Raw genomic sequence first — 17,622 nt, 5'->3', positions numbered from 1 at the left:
CTCCAAAGTGATACTCCTCCCTTTATATAGGGTAGTGAACCCGTATTGTAAATGACATATAAAAGATGAATGATGATAACAGCATCTCTAGTTTGATTATCTATTGAGGGTATCCATTATTACCACATGTACAACTACATACCACCGTTTCCATGGAGACATGCATTTGTGCGTGTAAAAGCTGTCTCATTTGTTTTGTGATGATACCTCGTTCATGTAGCTATGTACAAGATAGACTCATTGCATCTTTTACCTATTTAAGCAAGTTTGAGTGGTCAGCTGCGTGTGTATGATAGGACTAGGATGCAGCAAGGTTGTCATGTGAGAGCACAACATCCCATGCAAAATGTCAATAATACACCTTGTTAGAGAGTGTAGCCTATGGGAAAAAAAGGGATTTGGGTGGGTGTGGGATGCTTTTACAACTGACGCAAGAACAATATCATGCAATTGTGTGAGATTATTCAATCCCAGTCGCACAAAATCCTGGTCTCTTTGGACCCCATTCTTTCTTTTTCTCTCTCTCTTTCTTTTTATTCTCTCACACAAACACGCTTTCACACCATGTCATTGTTCGCATCCGAATACATACCTTTACCACCCTCACAACAACGACGTAGCAGTGTTGATATTCGTGGTCAATCAGTCAACTCGGACATTCTGGTGGCCTTGTTGGATCGACCAGGCGAGATGCACGCACTGACAGCCCGAAACACTCACTTTTACACCGCTTTGAAAAATTACATCACCGAAACCCAAGGTGCTGATGCGTGGCTACGCTTTCAAGAAATCGTGTATGCCCCCCGTGAAGAGATTCCTGACCGTGAATGGATCAATGCGATTTCAGCCTTTTTATCCCATAATCCCGTATTTCTCAGCAAATTCAAAGAAAGCGTTGGTTACGAAGACGACGATGATTATCATTCTGAGGAGGATGAAGATTCATCACCCTTACCCTCTCCACGACAAAGCTATTACTACGATGACGACGATGACGAAGGCATGGTTGGAAAAAGAAGACGTAGTCGACAATCCAGTGGCGGCGGTGCTTCAAGGTCATCCATGATGATGATGAGGCCAACGTACGAATGTTTATTGGCGTTGCGTGATTATCCAAACATCCAAGCTCGATTACCACTCATGTGCCCTGCTTACTTTCGAAAAGCACGACAACTCATGTCGTTAGCTCCTTCAGCTTCCCGATCCAATGCCGTGCGTCGTAACTCTATCTTGGAAGAAGTCGATGTGATGGATGATTCAACCGGTGGTGATGAGGAACAACGTTTCAACATGTGTGATCAAGATTCAGAAGGACCCTATGAGCACTTTTGCCAAGTGGTTTGCACTACACGTCAAGAACAACCTGATGATGAAGCATGGTTGGATGCCATTGTCGAATCATTGGATGGTTGGCCTCAATTATTAGATGATCTCGAACAAATTGCAATGTCACTCGATGCACAAGAGGATGATGAACAACAAGGATCGCCAGATGCATATATCTAGTAGTAGTAGTAGTAGTAGTAGTAATCGTATAGTTAGGTTAAGCTTTACTTACAGTTATTGGCTGTCACTATATATAAAAGGGGAGAAAGGGAGGAAGAAGATGATGAAGAAAGAAACAAAGAGATAATCACATGAAATTTAAAACAAAGGGAAAAGAAAGGATATATCAAATGGGGGGGAGGTGTTGTAGGGGTTGTCATGTACGGAATATAAAAAGAAATAGATAAAATGTGCAATAAAAAACAACTAGTCTATCGAGACGAGTTCATGAAACCAGCAATCCACGATGTACGCTTATCACGAGTAGGTGAGTCTCCGCCACCATTCTCGGGAACAACAGCACCACCACGAAGAGGTTTGGCGATACGACCAAAGTTCAATGCTGACATGGGGCTTTGTGTCTTTTGTTGAGAACGTGCTTGCTCAAGTCGTTCACGTACAGCTTGCAATTGGGTCTCGAACTTTTGGTTTTGTGTAATAAGCTTCTCTTGAGCATCTTGGAGCAAGGTTTCAAGGCTCTGGATACGTTCGTTACGAGCAATCAACTTGCGTTCAGCCAAGGCCACTTCCTTCTTGAGCGATGCGTTTTGATCAACGAGCTAAAAAAATGTAAATAAGCAAATCGAGAGCGAGGCCATGCATCATCATTAGGTGGACCCCTTACCTGCTTTTGCACATTGGTGAGTTGCTCAAGGTTACGCTCCAAAAAGGCCATCTTCTTTTGCTGAGCCTTGTTGTTACTTGTTCGAAGGACATTGTTGTAGTGCTCTCGTGTCTCATCCAACGACATTTCAAGTTCAACCACACGTTCACAGCGGCTTTGAAGATCACGCATCAATGCCTTCTTCATGACTTCAAAGTCGGCAAGCTGTTGAGCCATCGATTTACGCATGCGCTCAAGATCCTTTTCTTTCTCGCTAAGGTCACCATTAGTGGCAGGTGCAGGTGCAGCTTGATCGGCCAATGCAGCCTAATAAAAAATGAAAAAAAGGGCATCATCAGCATCAAATAAACAATCCTAATTCCATTGATTCTTACCTGGAGTTGCTCGTTGGCAGCCTTAAGATCAGTCATGGCGCTGCTAAGTTTCTGATGATCTTGGTTCTTGCGCTCAAGCTCCTTTTTGAGATCCTCAATTTCCTTTTGTTGGATTTCTTTCTTGGCAGCATGGGTTGCTTCGAGCTTGCTCTTGATATCGGTGATGGTATCGGCAATGTCAGCTCTCGACTTGGCTTCAGCCTCCTCTTCGGCAATGGTCTTATCAAGCAACTCTTCGTATTCATGCTCAAGTGTGTTGAGACGACCCTCCAAGTCATTCTTTTTGCTTTCCATGTTGTCTTTTTCATACGTCAAGTCGCTAATCGTCTTGGTATGTTGTTCAAGCAACACCTTGGATTCGGCAAGTTCACGGCGTAAGCTGGCAATTTCCTCATTGGACATGCTTTCACCATCAAGTTTGTTGAGTGCATCTCGAATTTGGCGCTCCTTTTCATTGATTTGGCTCTAAAAGGCAATGATAAGTATGTGGGTTTTCATCATCCATTGTCATTCAAACATACCGAAGGATCAAATCCAGACATCATTTGTGCCATCTTTTCAGCCTTTTTCTTTTCCTTATCCGTATCGGATGCTTCCTTGTGAGCCATGCGCACCTCGGCCAAGTTCTTTTTGAGTTCCTCCAATTCAGACATCAAATCTTGATTGGCTTCCTTCAAGGACTCGACAGTGATAGCATTCTCTTTGCTCTCATAGGACATTTTCTGAAGCTGAAGTCTCAGGTCGCTCAATTCAGACGTCATTTGCTGATTCTCCTTGGTCACTGTTTGCTCCTGTTCCTTGTAATAGCCCATCTCTTCCTTGAGTGATTCGAGGAGCTTTTCACGGTTGGCAATCTCAGTTTCCTAAAGAGCTTGTTGAGTCACATGCCCTTTGTTTGTAACATTGGTTTGCAAAATATACCTTTTCAGCAATTTGATCCATGAGCTCATTCTCACGTTTCATATACTCTTCACGTTCATCCTTTTCAAGAACAATGGCTGGTGTGGAAGGACGCGACAACTCCTCGCTCACGGGACTCTTGAAACCTTGTGCAGGAGGTAGAGCCTTGAAATCACCTTTGCTGACCTTATCCATGGTGACCCACTTTTCCTCGGGAACACTGTTGCCTGCACGCCAAACATTGACTTCACCCTCGAGAGCAGCGATATACGTTTGGAAAGTAACTGCTTCAGCCTTGATCTTTTTGAGAGCAGCTTTGAGTTCTGCAGGTGATAAATCGGCATTGACCTTGGCCTTGTTCTTGATCGTCTTGGCACGTACACCAAATCGCAATGTCGACAACGTTTCAGCTTCGTTGTAGGATGATGGCGAGCAATTAATGATGAGTGTCGTACGAGAATTACCACCAAGTGATTCTTGCAGGATACGAGTGAGCTTGGAATCACGATAGGGGATATGGCTCGACTATATATGGATGATACTACATTAGATTGGCTATGAGGTTTGTAATGTTGTATATCATACCTTTCCATCCGTCAAGGCATTAATGACCATACCCAAGGCTGTCAGCGACTTGTTGATCTTTTTGGCTTCCTCGAGTGTTTGACCTGATGCACCGGTCTTGCCAACCTATTTTACGTGTAAGCAAGCATTCATGCAAACGAAATGTTTTCTTTTTTTTCTTACCTTTTCGGAACCCGCCAAATCGACCAAGTAGAGTTTGCCACTCTTTGCAGCACCTGTGTCGACATTCTTTTGCGTGATGGTGATGACGAAAATGGAATGACTTCTTGAACTTTCGGCATTCATGTCTGAAAAGGTACAAGCAAGAGGTCAGAAGATGATATGGGTGGATAATTCGAACCCCGAACTTACTCGTATAGGCAACCACACGATTGTTTCCACCACGACGCATTACTTCGTATACTTCTTCACTTGATCCAACGTATACTTCCAGCAAGTCCTTGACGTAGATACCCTTTTGTTTATCTTCATGGATCGGCAAGTTCTCTCGTGAAGCTATAAAAACATCATAGGGTAAGATGGAAGCTTCTTTTTTTTTCACGTTGCCAAACTTACGATTTAAAAGATCTCGCACTTTTTCCATGTAAATCTCCATGTACGAGACACGTACGGTGAATTCAAGGTTGCTAGGCGACTCCATGATGCTTGCAAAGATTTGTTCAACAATGCGTGGTGTGATACCCTTGGTACTTTCATCATCGATATCGGCACCCTAGCAGTAGCAGTAGACCCAAGTTAGTATATAATACATGCATAGGTATCTATCTATAATACATGCCATCATGGTATAGGTCTTTCCAGAACCTGTTTGGCCATAAGCAAACACCGTGCCATTGTAACCAGCCGTGACATCTGATGTGTTGTGTTTGTGTGAGTGAGTTTTGTGTGGTGTGGAACCATTTGGGGGGATAAGGTTTTGTTCAACACGCATCCAACTCAGCCAAGCTGCCCGCCCATCCGTTCAATGTCACCGCCACCCACCAACCAACCCCTTCCCGCGAGCTGCTGTTAACCTCCCCACACACACACGCACACACACAACCCCTTGCCCGTTTTACGTTACTTACCATCGACAATCGACTTTACTGAATAGTCAAAGATATCCTTTTGGGCAGTGTTCATGCCATACACCTTGTCAAATGAAAAGTTGCCATTGTATTCTTTGCCCTGCATCATCGATAAATGAATTTCATGCCACTACTACTGCTTTCAGTAACCAACAACAACTTACGTTGAATTTCAATGAGGAGCCTTCGTCAGAGATGTCAATGATGGGGACACCACCTTCTCTAATCTCGAGCTTGTTCTGGGGTCGGAAACGGCAAACGACTTTGATGTTGTTTCCGGACATGGGGAAGAGAGAGAGTGAGAATGAGACGAAAAAGAAGGACAAAGGGGAACGCTTCCGAACAAGAGTTAAAGGAACTTGACCCACCCGTTCCGCTCACCCGGGTGGAGATTGAAAGCCAAGTCGCAGGAACCATAACCACCCCATTGCACCTATTTGGGAAATCGACATGTCAACCATCCTTGGATAAGCAGGTGATAACACTCTCAGGGTCATCCTTCCCCTTCATTCATTCATTGTTCACACCCATCAATGTATGTATATGTATCTAAAATGATATTAAAGGTTGTCCATCATCATGATGCACCATGCATGAATGACTCCATATGAAATGCTATGATGATCCTATCTTGATGTTGTATCAAAAATGTGCGTGTGTGGATAAATGCAAAAGAGCTTCTCGTCACAGTGTTGGATGATGATGAATGAAGGATGGGCATCTGACAAAACTAGTATCGGAGTGAATGACAGCGCCGTTTATATCCAACACAGACTGCTGATCCTTTTCTTGATCTACAACGATCATGTGGGGAATACCATTTTGTACATAGACCACTACTACGTAGTGGACTAATGTGACACTGAGAGTGGTGGGGGGATATAGATCCATTTACTTTCCAGATGAGCCTTGTTGGTCATGGGGATGGATACTTTGACTTTCACTCTATATACCTTGGAAAGCTATTTTTTCTCTTCCCTCATTCTTACAACGCCAGGAATAGCGATCTGAGGTTGCACCAACTGGAAACGAATAATTAGCTTGGGATCGACCCGCAATAAATTCTTCCTCATTATCCTCCCTTTCTCTTTTTCTGAAAGCCCTTTTTTTGTTGTGTCCATGTCTCATTTTTACAACCATCATGATGATGGTTACTATGGCCAATACAATACTGGAGGAGGACTATCACCTCCTCCCGTACCACCTCCACATCAACCCTACTATGACAATAACAACAATTACCCCATGTATGATATGTCTACACAACAACAACAACACTACACTTCGCCTACTCCAGCAACAGACGATGTGTATGGGCTTGCTGCCAAATCATCAGCAAAACAACATGGCGAATACCAAAACCTAGGTGACGAAGGTGCTGGTGCTGCTCCTATTATATATACCGAGAAAGGGAAAAAGCGATCATGTCTCGATAAGCTTTGTTGTGGATGCTGTACTTGTTATCCTCGATGGGCACGCTGGCTCTTTTGCATCATTTTACTTCTCATCATCATTCTTGCAATCATCATTGGCGTGCTGGCCGCGTTATTCAAGGTACCCGAAGTTAAATTCAACGGCTTAAAAGGCGAGCCCAAGTTTTCATTGAATGGCACCACTGCCACGTTTGAGTTTAACTTGGATATCAGTATCAACAACCCCAACATTGAAAGCATCACGTTTGAAAACGTGAAAGCCACGGCAAGTACAAAACTCAACTTGTTGTAAAGTGACCTCGTTTCTTACATGGACTCGTTTAATTACTAGGCTTATTATCCTGGACACAGCGACGCCATTGGAGGTGGTACATTGGATGATGTCCATATCAACAATAATGCAGTGACCGAAATCATCTTTCCATTTCATATCAAAGTGGACGCGATGGACCATAATACACAAGCGATTCTTTTTGATATTATGGGCAAATGCGGCCTTACTGGAAACGATGCATCGGGGATCACGATTAATTACGATATTGTCCCCACACTTGATATTATCGGCATCAAGATCTCACCCACTATTTCAAACCAAGCAACATTACCGTGCGACGATGCTGTAAGTGTAGTAGTAGTAGTAGTACCTTGATGCGTGTGATGCTTATGTTTCTTTTCTTGTATGTAGAAAATCCCAGACTTGTCATCCATCACCAGCCTTACAAGCCTTATCCCATCCGATATTATAGATAATCTTCCCACAGATGCCATTCCAAGTGATATTGCTCAACAAACATCCTTGCTGGATGGTTTACTCCCAACAGGAGGTGCATAACTAGACTCGTAGCTTTTTATTTTATGCAGCGATAGCCATTTGAAAATCCAAACTCAACTATGTATTTTGACCCACACCCAGAGAGATTTGACACACGCACACACAATGCTTGCCTTGCTAAATTCCCAACGCGTCTTGTTTCACCGGTCTTTGTCTTCTTCTTCCACACGCACCATGTCTACTCATTCGCACCTTTCCGATGACTGCATCTTTTGCAAGATCATAAGGCAAGTGAACCTCTTCCATTGCTGCTTGATGGGTTGCTCACATGGCTGCATTAGGGGTCAAATTCCTTCGTTCAAGCTTGTAGAGACGGACAAGAGGTAGCGTCGTTGACATGGCAACTGTTTCATGCACTTTTATTCATTCTTCCTTGTCAGCTTTGCCTTTATGGATATTGATCCATTGAGTCCTGGCCACTCGGTAAGTCCCAAGTGACATGTTGTATGAGCTCGTACTTATAGTTGCTATCATAGCTTGTCATTCCCAAATGTAAGTATCGTAGTGTTCTATCGTCATCATCAAAAGCGAAGGATTAATCCAATGATGCGTGTTGTGTGTTATCAGATCATGCCGAGTTTTTCCATCAAGTGCCTGATGAGTATCTTGCCGATGCACTTCCAGTCGCCAAAAAGATCGCTGCAGCTTCCAATTTGAAGCAATACAATGTTTTGCAGGTAAGCTCTCTATCGTTGTTCTTGGATGCCTTTTACTCACACAATCCCATGATGTTTCTTTTTTCACGTTGTACAGAACAATGGAAAGCTTGCAAACCAGGTATGTCCATTAACGCATGTATTTATTTATACATGTGCTTAACTCTTTGTTATCCCGCAGGCTGTGCCGCACGTCCATTTCCACGTTATCCCTAAACCCAACGAAGAGCAAGGTCTTGGCGTGAGATGGAAGCCTATTGGCATGTCCAAGGATGAAGTTCAAAAAGTGTACGATGAAACCATGAAGAACTTGCAGTAGTAGTTGTTGAATCAATCATTGAGTAAAAGAGATCCTCTTTCATTGTTGAGCGCTGTTTACCTATAACCAATATAGCAAGTAAATGGCATTGATTGTCATTCATAACACAAACAAAGAAAAACCAGGGGGGTGGTGAGGCTGATGGTGGTAGTAGTGGTGATTCTATTTATGCAGAGATGAGAAATTCCCCGAAAGTCACCTTTCTCTTCTTGCTATGTTTCCACGTCAAACCTTTCAGCGTCATGCACTATCCCCGTTACCGAGACAACCCTTTCTTCAACAGCGATGCTTTATGAACATGGCTCGTCGACCTGTGGGATCATCGATTGCTACAACGAGAAGGACACCACTCTCTTATCGAGCACCACCACAACAGCAGCTGCTATTACAGCACCACCAGCAACCATTCTTATTTCCAGGTGCTATGATCACTCCACGTCGTTCATTTTCTGTTTGGAAGATCCCAATTTATCTTGCAACGACGAGCAAATGGAAGCGTCGTTTAACGGTGCTTGGTAGCTTGGCGGGTATCACAACGATTGGTGCCATCTTGGGACCCGCCTTTTGGATTGTGATTGGAGGCGTAGCCACGGTAGCCACATGGCGAGTATGGCGTGCCACGAGTCAATGGTGGCAATTAATCAATAATTCAACAACGTCACAAGCCGTCGAGGAACAAGCAAAAAGCCTGTACCAAGTACTCAAGAGCCAAGTAGGTTCTCATCGTGGTGCTGAAGACGTGAGACAAGCAGCCATTGAGAAAATCATGCAATGGGCTCATACCGATCAAGGGCATCATATCTTATTTAACGAGTTAAACCTGGGTCATATTGACGACATTGATTTTTATCCGGTCCATTCGACGACCAGCACGACAAGGTCCATCTCCTCGAATGGCCAAGAACAAACAGAGCGCCACATCTATATTGAATTTTGGGCACAAGATGATAATACGCCTGGGTATCGGGGAGGCAGCTGTTGCGTCCATGTAGATGCTGCTGTGGATAATCGAGGCAGCATTATCCTTAAGGATATCCGCTTGGCTGCACCTGGATGGCACGCTGATGAACATATTCCACTAAACCAACAAGCCCCAACAACACCCGATGGCAAAGTGATCGAAGGAGAATATCGTGATGTGCAGTAGCAGTAATAGTAGTAGCGTTTATTGTTTATATGAGATAAAAGTGCATTGACATGTGGCTTCCTTTCTATTGGACACTACGCTATTGAACTCCACGTCTTTTTCTTTTTCAGGACACACAGCATGAATTATCTCTCTCTTTTTTTCTCTTCCTTTCTTTCAACGCATAAACAATGTCAAAGGAAAGCCTCATTAACCTTTCGGTCGAGAGTTGGGATCTGGAGAACAAGCATGCCATTGCTCGTATTGCCGGTCAAGCCCTTACTGTCGTAGAACCCATTGTACACCCATCATGGGCTCGCATGTGGTGGTCCGAATTGCGCAATTACCTCGGTCTCTCTCAAGAAGAACTAGGCAAGTGACGACGGCTCACTCGTATCCATGTGTGTGTGTATGTGTATCCTAACATTTTACCTTTTGCAGTATCCAATCCCATGTCGCTGGACTATGCTATCCAACTCTTGTCTAACAGCAAGCGAGATATCCGAATCGAGATTCTTGTTGACCTCTTGGCCCTCTCCATGCATCTCGATCATCCAACGTATGTATACATGACATCGGCAAGGTTCTATAGAATGATGCTAACGTGCATGATGATGATGTAGTAAAAAGGATACACCTGTGGTCTATGATGCACGCTCACGTCGATTCCTGTTTGAACTGGCTCAGCTGATGAAACTTGCTCCTACGGATGTCACTGCCGTCGAACGTAGCGTGGCACAGCAAATGTACTTTGCCCTGCAAGAGAACTCGGGAGAAGAAAAGGATCCACATCTTGAAGATCGAGCCACGTTGATGGATCAATCCGCCAAAACATCAATTCAAAACACAAATAAGCAAAAGAAGCATCTCAAATGGCTCGCAACAGGTGCAGGTGTTTTGGGTGGAGGAGCATTAATTGGCAAGTACATAGATCACATCATACGACATGTGCTGCCTATACTTATGCATCATGATTTCTTCAATAGCATTGACAGGTGGTTTAGCTGCACCCTTGTTGGCTCCATTGCTTGTTGGTATGTTGGTCACGTTAGCAAATACGTAGTAATTGGATCAAGTCCTTGTATTGACTCCTCTTTGTAGGTCTTACAGGTGCTACATTCTTTGCCACTGCCGGTGGTATTGCATTGGTAACAAGTCTGTTTGGTCTTACAGGTACGTGATTCGCCTCATGATGATAAGAGTTGGCGTGTCAATCTCACTCTACTTTTTGAAAAAACAGGCGGTGGTCTTGCAGGTATGTGTGTGTCGGCCTCAACGTCATTATCCTCAAGAATCTCATGTGATTGTGCGTATAGGTTGGAAAATGCATCGCCGAATGCAGGGTTTGGAGGAGTTTGCATTTGAACAAATTCTGAACGATGCCGATCTGCCGCCTATTCCCACTTTACAGGTACACATATACATACTCATCCACTTTGGCACACGCTAACAAGCTACCTTTTATAGTGCACCATTTGTATCTCAGGATTCTTGATGGATAACAAGGATGAATTCAAGGTAGCATAGCTATGGGATTTTCTTTGTCGGGGAGGTGTTAACATTGGGTATCAATTATTCGTTTGTAGACTCCATGGGAAAAAGCATTTGCTACTGCACGCAATTTCAACGATATCTACTGCTTACGATACGAGACGGATGCTCTGATGGACCTTGGTATAGCGTTTGAAAAGTTTGTGAGGAATCAAGCTATCAAGTATGCCGGTGTTGAAGTGGCCAAGCAAACGGCATTGCATGCATTCTTTGGTAAGCATCAGCCTCCTCCTGATGCCATTGTATGGTTATCTCACACTATGTATGTATATAGCTGCGGTGGCTCTTCCAGCAACGTTGATGAAGATTGCAGATGTTGTGGATAACCCTTGGCAGATTGCTGTGGATCGTTCTCACAAGGCTGGCATTGGTATGTGTGAAAGGTATTGGTATTAGGTACTCAACAGGGGACTGAATGATGTGTCTCTATAGTTTTGGCAGATGTGCTTGAAAAGCGTGTGCAAGGCAATCGTCCATGCAGCTTGGTAAGTCTCAACGTGGCTGGTTTATTAGTTGGATGTGGAAAATAACGTTGCTATGACTACATAGGTGGGCTATAGTTGCGGTTGCTTGGTGATCTGGCATTGTCTGAAAGAATTATACGCAAGAGACAAGAAAGGATTGGTGGATCACGTGGTGCTTATGGGTGCTCCTATCGCTGGTGATGATACTCAAGGATGGCGTGAATGTGCATCGGTCGTTTCGGGTCGATTCATCAATTGTTTCACGGACAAGGATTGGGTGCTTGGTAAGTACATATACGAGTTGGTGAGGGATCAATGAATATATAAAACTTACATGTTGTAGCCTTTGTATATAGACTCCATTCGCTCAATACCGAGGTGGCCGGTTTACGCCCTATCAAGAATGTGCACAGGATTGAAAATGTGGAATTGCAGTTGGATGGTCATACTAGTTATAGAGATTCAGTACAAGAGATTATGATGCAAGTTGGCATGGCGTAAAATACCCTTTTAGATATAAATTGTATGTAGCAGACTGGGTTGAATATAAAGCTGGGTTGCTGTCAAATCCCGAGAGTAAAAAATTGCTTCTTTTGCCACTTTACACACACACACCCGCCGCCACGCATAATGGGACAACAAGAGAAAGAAAAGATCGAGGAGACACCACAAGAGCACGAAATCGACATTGCTCGCAAAAAGGCTGAACGTAAATACAATCGAGGCAAACCGGTTGCTTTTGATGTAAGAAATACAACAACACTGGATCGATCCAACAACGTATCTAACACATGCCGATCGTCCATTTACAGAAAGTCAAAGACAAGAAGCTCCGTGCCAAATTGCAGCGACAAGAAGAACAGATCCGAGAAGCAAGTGAATCAGCAGCCAGGGCCGAGCTTTTATTGCAAGAGGAGGCTGGTTTCCTTGAAGCAGAAGGGGTTGAGAAAACATACAACTACCGGCAGGATCAGTTATCCAAAGAAGTCGATATCAATACAAGCAAAAAGGTAAACAAGGAACCTGTGTATGTGTGTATGGATCAAGTTTTATCTTACAAATGGAGTGTATTATAGATATTTACGCTCGATCTCCCCGATCATGGCCCTTATTGCATTGATTACACAAGAAATGGACGGTAAGTTACCGATAAAATGGAAAAGAGCGATACGCTGATATATGTATGGGATTATAGGCATTTGCTTATGGGTGGCAAGCGTGGTCATCTTGCAGCATTTGACTGGCAAACGGGTCGACTTCATTTTGAAACACATGTCAATGAGCTTATTCGAGATGTCAAGTAAGTTGATCAAATCAGTGTATGGATTGGGATGATTGATTGATCTTTGATTTATTAGGTGGTTGCATAACGAGACATTGTTGGCTACTGCTCAAAAGCAGCATGTGTTCATTTATGACCAATCCGGTCTTGAAATCCATCGTTTGAAGCATCATCAAGACGTTAACAAGCTCGAGTTTCTTCCCTATCATTTCTTGCTTGCATCCGTGGTATGTATCCATTCATGCATTTTATACACGATTCGATATGACTGATAAATCTATCTTTTCAGGGCAATGCAGGCTATCTCAAATACCAAGATACATCTACAGGCCAATTCGTGACCGAGTTGCGAACAAAGCTAGGCTCTTGTCATACGATGGCACAGAATCCATGGAATGCTATTATACATTTGGGTCACGGCAATGGTAAGTTTTTATTGTTGTCATTGTGCATGCATGGATAGGGAATGGATGGGGCTAAGATGGCACATGTAGGTACTGTAACATTATGGTCACCCAATTCATCTCAGCCACATGTCAAGATGCTTTGTCATAAGGGCCCGGTACAATCGCTGGCGGTGGATCCTTCAGGTCGATATATGGCAACAGCTGGATTGGATGGCAAACTCAAGATCTGGGATATCCGTAAATATGAGCCATTGCAGGAATACTATTCACCTCGACCTGCAACCTCATTATCCATTTCACAACGTGGTTTACTTGGTGTTGGATGGACATCGCATGTCACGGTAAGAGCGAGAGAAAGAACGTGTATGTATGTATATGTGAGCGTTTGGATATTCATCGTGTGTCCTATTAGATTTGGAAGGATGCATTCCGAACCAAGCAGCAATCACCTTATATGAATCATTTGCAACCCTCATCTACCATTCGCGACATTCAATTTGTACCCTACGAAGATGTTTTGGGCTTTGGCCATGCCAAGGGTGTAAGCAGTATTGTTGTTCCTGGAGCAGGCGAGCCCAACTTTGATACATTGGAGGCCAATCCTTACCAGACTGTCAAACAACGTCAAGAAGCTGAAGTGCATAGTCTTTTGGACAAGTTACAGCCTGAGATGATTGTCCTTGATCCTACACAAATTGGTCGTGTGACACGTGCCAGCAAGAATGACATCTTGAAACGTCGACGAGAGGAAGAAATCAAGAATGACGCTGAGAGATTCAACCAGATGAAAAAGAAAACCAAACGACACATGCTGCGACAACGTAACGTGGTGGATCCTCGAAAGGTAATTATATACACCCCAACCCCTTCGTATTGCTTGCTTGCTCATCATTGTATGTATGTATGTTTATCCAGGTTCAATTACAAGAAGACTTGCAGTATCAACGAGCCAAGATGGAAAAGAAAAAGAATGCAAAGCCATTTACTACATTAGACATTTTCGAATAATAACATTGTGCATCACCCCCTATCATCATCATCATCATCCATTACTATTGTAATTAACGACCTCGTGTAACATGTGCTGATCAATTGGTCTCGTCTCCTCCTTGTCGCGGACATGATGTTTGGCGTGTGGTGGTGGTAGTAGTAGTAGCGGCAGTAGTAGGAGAATGATGAAGATCATCTAATGGGCGATCGTTTGTTTGGCAGAGGCACGTGTGATCTTGAGTAACTGTTTTTTGTTGCACATATGACAAGAGATGAATAGATAGATTTAAAATGGTTATACAACATCACAGTCGACAAGGCATATAGATTGATTGATGGCCACCCGATCGGCAAGGGGGGAGAGGGTGTGTGCTTGTTGCTTGCAACAAAGCTCATCATTTGCCTTTTTTTTTTTGAGAATAACATGTTGTTGTCATAGCAACTCCGCGCTATTCTTTGATCATTTGAATCACCATGGCATTTCTCAATACGTACATACGTAAGAATAAAAGGCTGTTGTGCGTGTGTGTATGTGAATGGTACACCTGTTGTCATGTCACACACACATGGCAACCCTTGGATCTTGCCAATATGCATCATACTTTCGGAGACTTTGCTATAGAGGGAAATGCCTGCAGAGTTAATTGTTGCAAATATGCAAAAGGTATATGCAATGGCTGAAACAGGCTAAATTACAGCGAGCATGTGTGTATGTGTATGTGTATGTGTGTGCAATGATGAAGATCTTTATAGATATAGGCTTTGTGGTTGTGGTGTTTCGGGGGGGGGGCTATGGATGCGTTGAAAAGAAAAAAGCGAGCTGTATGTATATATATGAAGCACGCTCTTTGATACAATGGGTATCACAGAATGGTATTGAGAACAACAAATAGATATGATATACTTTGAAGGATATGTGATGGATGTTATGGTGATGATTGTGGCATTTCAGAACATCCAGTCCAATTGAGTGTCACCCGATTTCGGAACTGCATGCGTTGTGTTACGCTCCTCAACAGCAGCAGCAGCATCGCCTTGTTGTTGTTGCTGCTGTTGTTCTTCATGGGTCCGCTCATGCTTACGCAATGATCTCAAATGATAATAAGCCTTGCCACAATTTTCGTATTGACACAAGTAAGGCCGCACGTTGGAATGAATCTTGGCATGGGTAGTAAGCGAATCTGGTCGAGAAAACCTTTTGCCACATCCTATTACAGGTAATTCTCAGTCAGCCTTTTCGTGTCACCATCACAGCTGTAGTAGTAGTAGTAGTAGTAGTTGTAGACGTACCAGGCTCAGTGCATTCAAAGGGCCTTTCACCCGTATGGGTACGAAGATGGTTATGCATCTTGTGACGTTTTGTAAATGGCTTTTGGTTGCGTGGGCAATCTTTCCAACCACAGTAATATAATGCCTAAACGGATATAATAGGATGAGTGCTATGCGAATCATGCAAACTTTATACTACCTACCTTGCCACTTCCGATATGCGTATCCTTCACATGCGTGATTAATTCATCAAGCGTCTTCATGTCAAGATAACAATCGGTCCATAGACACTGCAATCGTTCTTCTTCATCCATGTTGGATTCAACACCACCACCACGACTTGCTGCTGCTGCTGCTGCTGCTGCCGCCGTTGCTGCATTTGTGTTACTTTGTTGCAATTTTTCCAACAAGAGCATCTGATCAAATTCATTGATTGTGCTTGTGGCCGAAAGAATAGGACTACAAATGGAGGATGAGGACGAAGTATCAGGTGACATCCATTTGTCTACAGGGCTGGATGTAGCTGTTGTAGCCGTGGTGGTGGTACTATGGGTTGTCACATTGAGCTTGCCAAGAGATCGGTGTCGCTTGGCTCTTAAAACTTTGCGTAGCTTGTTTTGTGGCATTTCTGGCTCCGGCTCTTTACCCTTATTCACGGGTTGATAGGGCGTCGAGACCGTGTGTCGACGTGGCATCGGTTGTCGTCGCATGGTAGAAGAAGAAGAAGCAGCAGCAGCTGTTGTTGTTGTTGCTTGTTGTTGTTGTTGTTGTGGTGGTGGTGGTGGTGCTGCATAAACCTCCTTGTTGGGGTAATTCATACTGTTGAGCTGATGTGGATCATTCATCATCAAAGGAGGCTGAAGGTTCATCAGGTTCTATAAGGCTACAAAGTCAATATCCATCCATTTCCCTTGTCACACATCTTTTTCGAGAATTACCTGGTCATACGTGTAAGGAGGGGAAATGGGTGCTGCAGCTGTTGAAACAAAGGAAGGTGGTGGATACATGTTGGTTGCCATCATCATTGGATTATGCAAGCCATTGACCATGTTAGATGACTCCATCATGGGTTGCTGTGGAAAAGTGGATGGCTGATTGTGGTTGTAGTTGGGTTGATACATGAATTGATCCATCGATGGTGGAGGTGGTGGTTGTTGTTGCAATGCCATTGTATTGGTGTTGAAGTAATCTCCACCACAACCACCAGCGACAGCCACTTGACTTTTGACGATAGGAGCAGGAGTCACCGAGTTGTAATCCATAAAATGAAAAGATGCTGTTGTTGGATCGCTATTTTGCAGAAACTGGGACGAGCTGGCGGTGGCCATCATTGCAGCAGCTGATGGGTCGATGATAGTAGTAGTAGTAGAAGCAACAGCAACGGCATGATTCTGTTTGGATGGATCTGGCTATTAATATTATAATTACATTTGGATTAATTTCTATTGCTGTATGAGATTGGCATATAATAATTTACCATGTGATGATGATGATGATGGATGTCTGAAGGAGGAAACATCATACAACTACTATTGGCATTGTTTTTATCTGGTGCCACGGAGGATGTCATCATTTGATTTTGATGCGCCTCGAACGAGGCACTTTTGTCGCCCGAGAAACCATACAAGGCATTTGGATCATTCATCATATCGCTGAAACTCGTGGTCGTCATAATGAATTGTTCTCTCGCGCTCTCTCGCTTCGGAATATCGGGATAGTCGGAAGGAAAGGGGGGGGGGACCAACAACTATGCACAAAGGTGTATGCCAAGCAGGCTCTGCAAGTGACAACCTAATCGTTAAAAGTTCCCAATGCCGAAATGGTGGGGTTCAAGAATGAGCGGGTGTGCTTACGATCCCAATACACTGGCAGCAGGATAACTTACAGAGAGAAAGGGGGGGTGGGAGGTGGAAAAGAAAGAATGAAAAGTGATAGTTGACGTTGAGCTCAAAGTTTACACGACCAAGGCTACTGTTGCATGCAAACGACTGGGTTTTTCGCGTAAAGATAAGAAATGGAATAGCTATGTGCGGTCTCTGGTCTATTGACAAGAAGGAGGAGGAGAAGAGAAGAAAAAGAAAGGCGAAAGAGAGCCAATGGATATTGATGATGCCAAAAAAAAACACTCTTCAAACGGGAAGGACAGTCTTCTTTTTTGTGTTGCATAGCTTGGCTTCCCTTTACTCCAGCGAATCAT

The 17,622-nt window shown here is 43.7% G+C and overlaps 8 protein-coding genes across 8 annotated transcripts; 6 read left to right on the top strand and 2 right to left on the bottom strand.

Moving 5' to 3' along the window:
- Positions 1-564: 564 nt before the first annotated feature.
- Positions 565-1,506, top strand: O0I10_001091 (uncharacterized protein; the record flags this gene model as incomplete). Its single annotated transcript, XM_058481189.1, has 1 exon — positions 565-1,506. One exon carries the CDS (start codon positions 565-567, stop codon positions 1,504-1,506), a length of 942 nt encoding a protein of 313 aa, XP_058347827.1.
- Positions 1,507-1,757: 251 nt separating this feature from the next.
- O0I10_001090 (kinesin heavy chain) lies at positions 1,758-5,380 on the bottom strand (the record flags this gene model as incomplete). Its single annotated transcript, XM_058481188.1, has 12 exons — positions 1,758-2,105; positions 2,171-2,476; positions 2,545-3,009; positions 3,066-3,407; positions 3,466-3,969; positions 4,030-4,134; positions 4,192-4,316; positions 4,381-4,524; positions 4,585-4,741; positions 4,808-4,881; positions 5,097-5,196; positions 5,261-5,380. 12 exons carry the CDS (start codon positions 5,378-5,380, stop codon positions 1,758-1,760), a joined length of 2,790 nt encoding a protein of 929 aa, XP_058347826.1.
- Positions 5,381-6,215: 835 nt separating this feature from the next.
- O0I10_001089 (uncharacterized protein) lies at positions 6,216-7,361 on the top strand (the record flags this gene model as incomplete). Its single annotated transcript, XM_058481187.1, has 3 exons — positions 6,216-6,794; positions 6,861-7,148; positions 7,215-7,361. The coding sequence occupies 3 exons, from the start codon at positions 6,216-6,218 to the stop codon at positions 7,359-7,361; spliced, it is 1,014 nt and encodes a 337-aa protein (XP_058347825.1).
- A 105-nt stretch (positions 7,362-7,466) lies between these two features.
- On the top strand, positions 7,467-8,336 carry O0I10_001088 (uncharacterized protein; the record flags this gene model as incomplete). Its single annotated transcript, XM_058481186.1, has 7 exons — positions 7,467-7,588; positions 7,643-7,684; positions 7,742-7,784; positions 7,838-7,853; positions 7,929-8,038; positions 8,115-8,138; positions 8,199-8,336. 7 exons carry the CDS (start codon positions 7,467-7,469, stop codon positions 8,334-8,336), a joined length of 495 nt encoding a protein of 164 aa, XP_058347824.1.
- A 214-nt stretch (positions 8,337-8,550) lies between these two features.
- Positions 8,551-9,483, top strand: O0I10_001087 (uncharacterized protein; the record flags this gene model as incomplete). The annotated part of the gene is made up of 1 exon (XM_058481185.1): positions 8,551-9,483. One exon carries the CDS (start codon positions 8,551-8,553, stop codon positions 9,481-9,483), a length of 933 nt encoding a protein of 310 aa, XP_058347823.1.
- A 170-nt stretch (positions 9,484-9,653) lies between these two features.
- Positions 9,654-11,978, top strand: O0I10_001086 (uncharacterized protein; the record flags this gene model as incomplete). Its single annotated transcript, XM_058481184.1, has 13 exons — positions 9,654-9,834; positions 9,904-10,021; positions 10,086-10,381; positions 10,449-10,496; positions 10,564-10,635; positions 10,703-10,717; positions 10,779-10,873; positions 10,930-10,980; positions 11,049-11,226; positions 11,288-11,383; positions 11,446-11,498; positions 11,563-11,761; positions 11,821-11,978. 13 exons carry the CDS (start codon positions 9,654-9,656, stop codon positions 11,976-11,978), a joined length of 1,560 nt encoding a protein of 519 aa, XP_058347822.1.
- Positions 11,979-12,107: 129 nt separating this feature from the next.
- O0I10_001085 (uncharacterized protein) lies at positions 12,108-14,174 on the top strand (the record flags this gene model as incomplete). The annotated part of the gene is made up of 9 exons (XM_058481183.1): positions 12,108-12,221; positions 12,290-12,487; positions 12,554-12,615; positions 12,673-12,777; positions 12,836-12,986; positions 13,049-13,184; positions 13,254-13,507; positions 13,579-14,010; positions 14,082-14,174. The coding sequence occupies 9 exons, from the start codon at positions 12,108-12,110 to the stop codon at positions 14,172-14,174; spliced, it is 1,545 nt and encodes a 514-aa protein (XP_058347821.1).
- Positions 14,175-15,104: 930 nt separating this feature from the next.
- O0I10_001084 (uncharacterized protein) lies at positions 15,105-17,097 on the bottom strand (the record flags this gene model as incomplete). Its single annotated transcript, XM_058481182.1, has 5 exons — positions 15,105-15,364; positions 15,447-15,570; positions 15,629-16,300; positions 16,364-16,834; positions 16,903-17,097. The coding sequence occupies 5 exons, from the start codon at positions 17,095-17,097 to the stop codon at positions 15,105-15,107; spliced, it is 1,722 nt and encodes a 573-aa protein (XP_058347820.1).
- Between the last annotated feature and the right edge of the window lie 525 nt (positions 17,098-17,622).

Source organism: Lichtheimia ornata (genome assembly GCF_029851405.1).
Source record: "Lichtheimia ornata isolate CBS 291.66 chromosome Unknown scaffold00003, whole genome shotgun sequence".
Classification (NCBI taxonomy): domain Eukaryota; kingdom Fungi; phylum Mucoromycota; class Mucoromycetes; order Mucorales; family Lichtheimiaceae; genus Lichtheimia; species Lichtheimia ornata.
The sequence above is the reverse complement of the archived record's forward strand: the minus strand, read 5'-3'. Positions and strand labels throughout refer to the sequence as shown.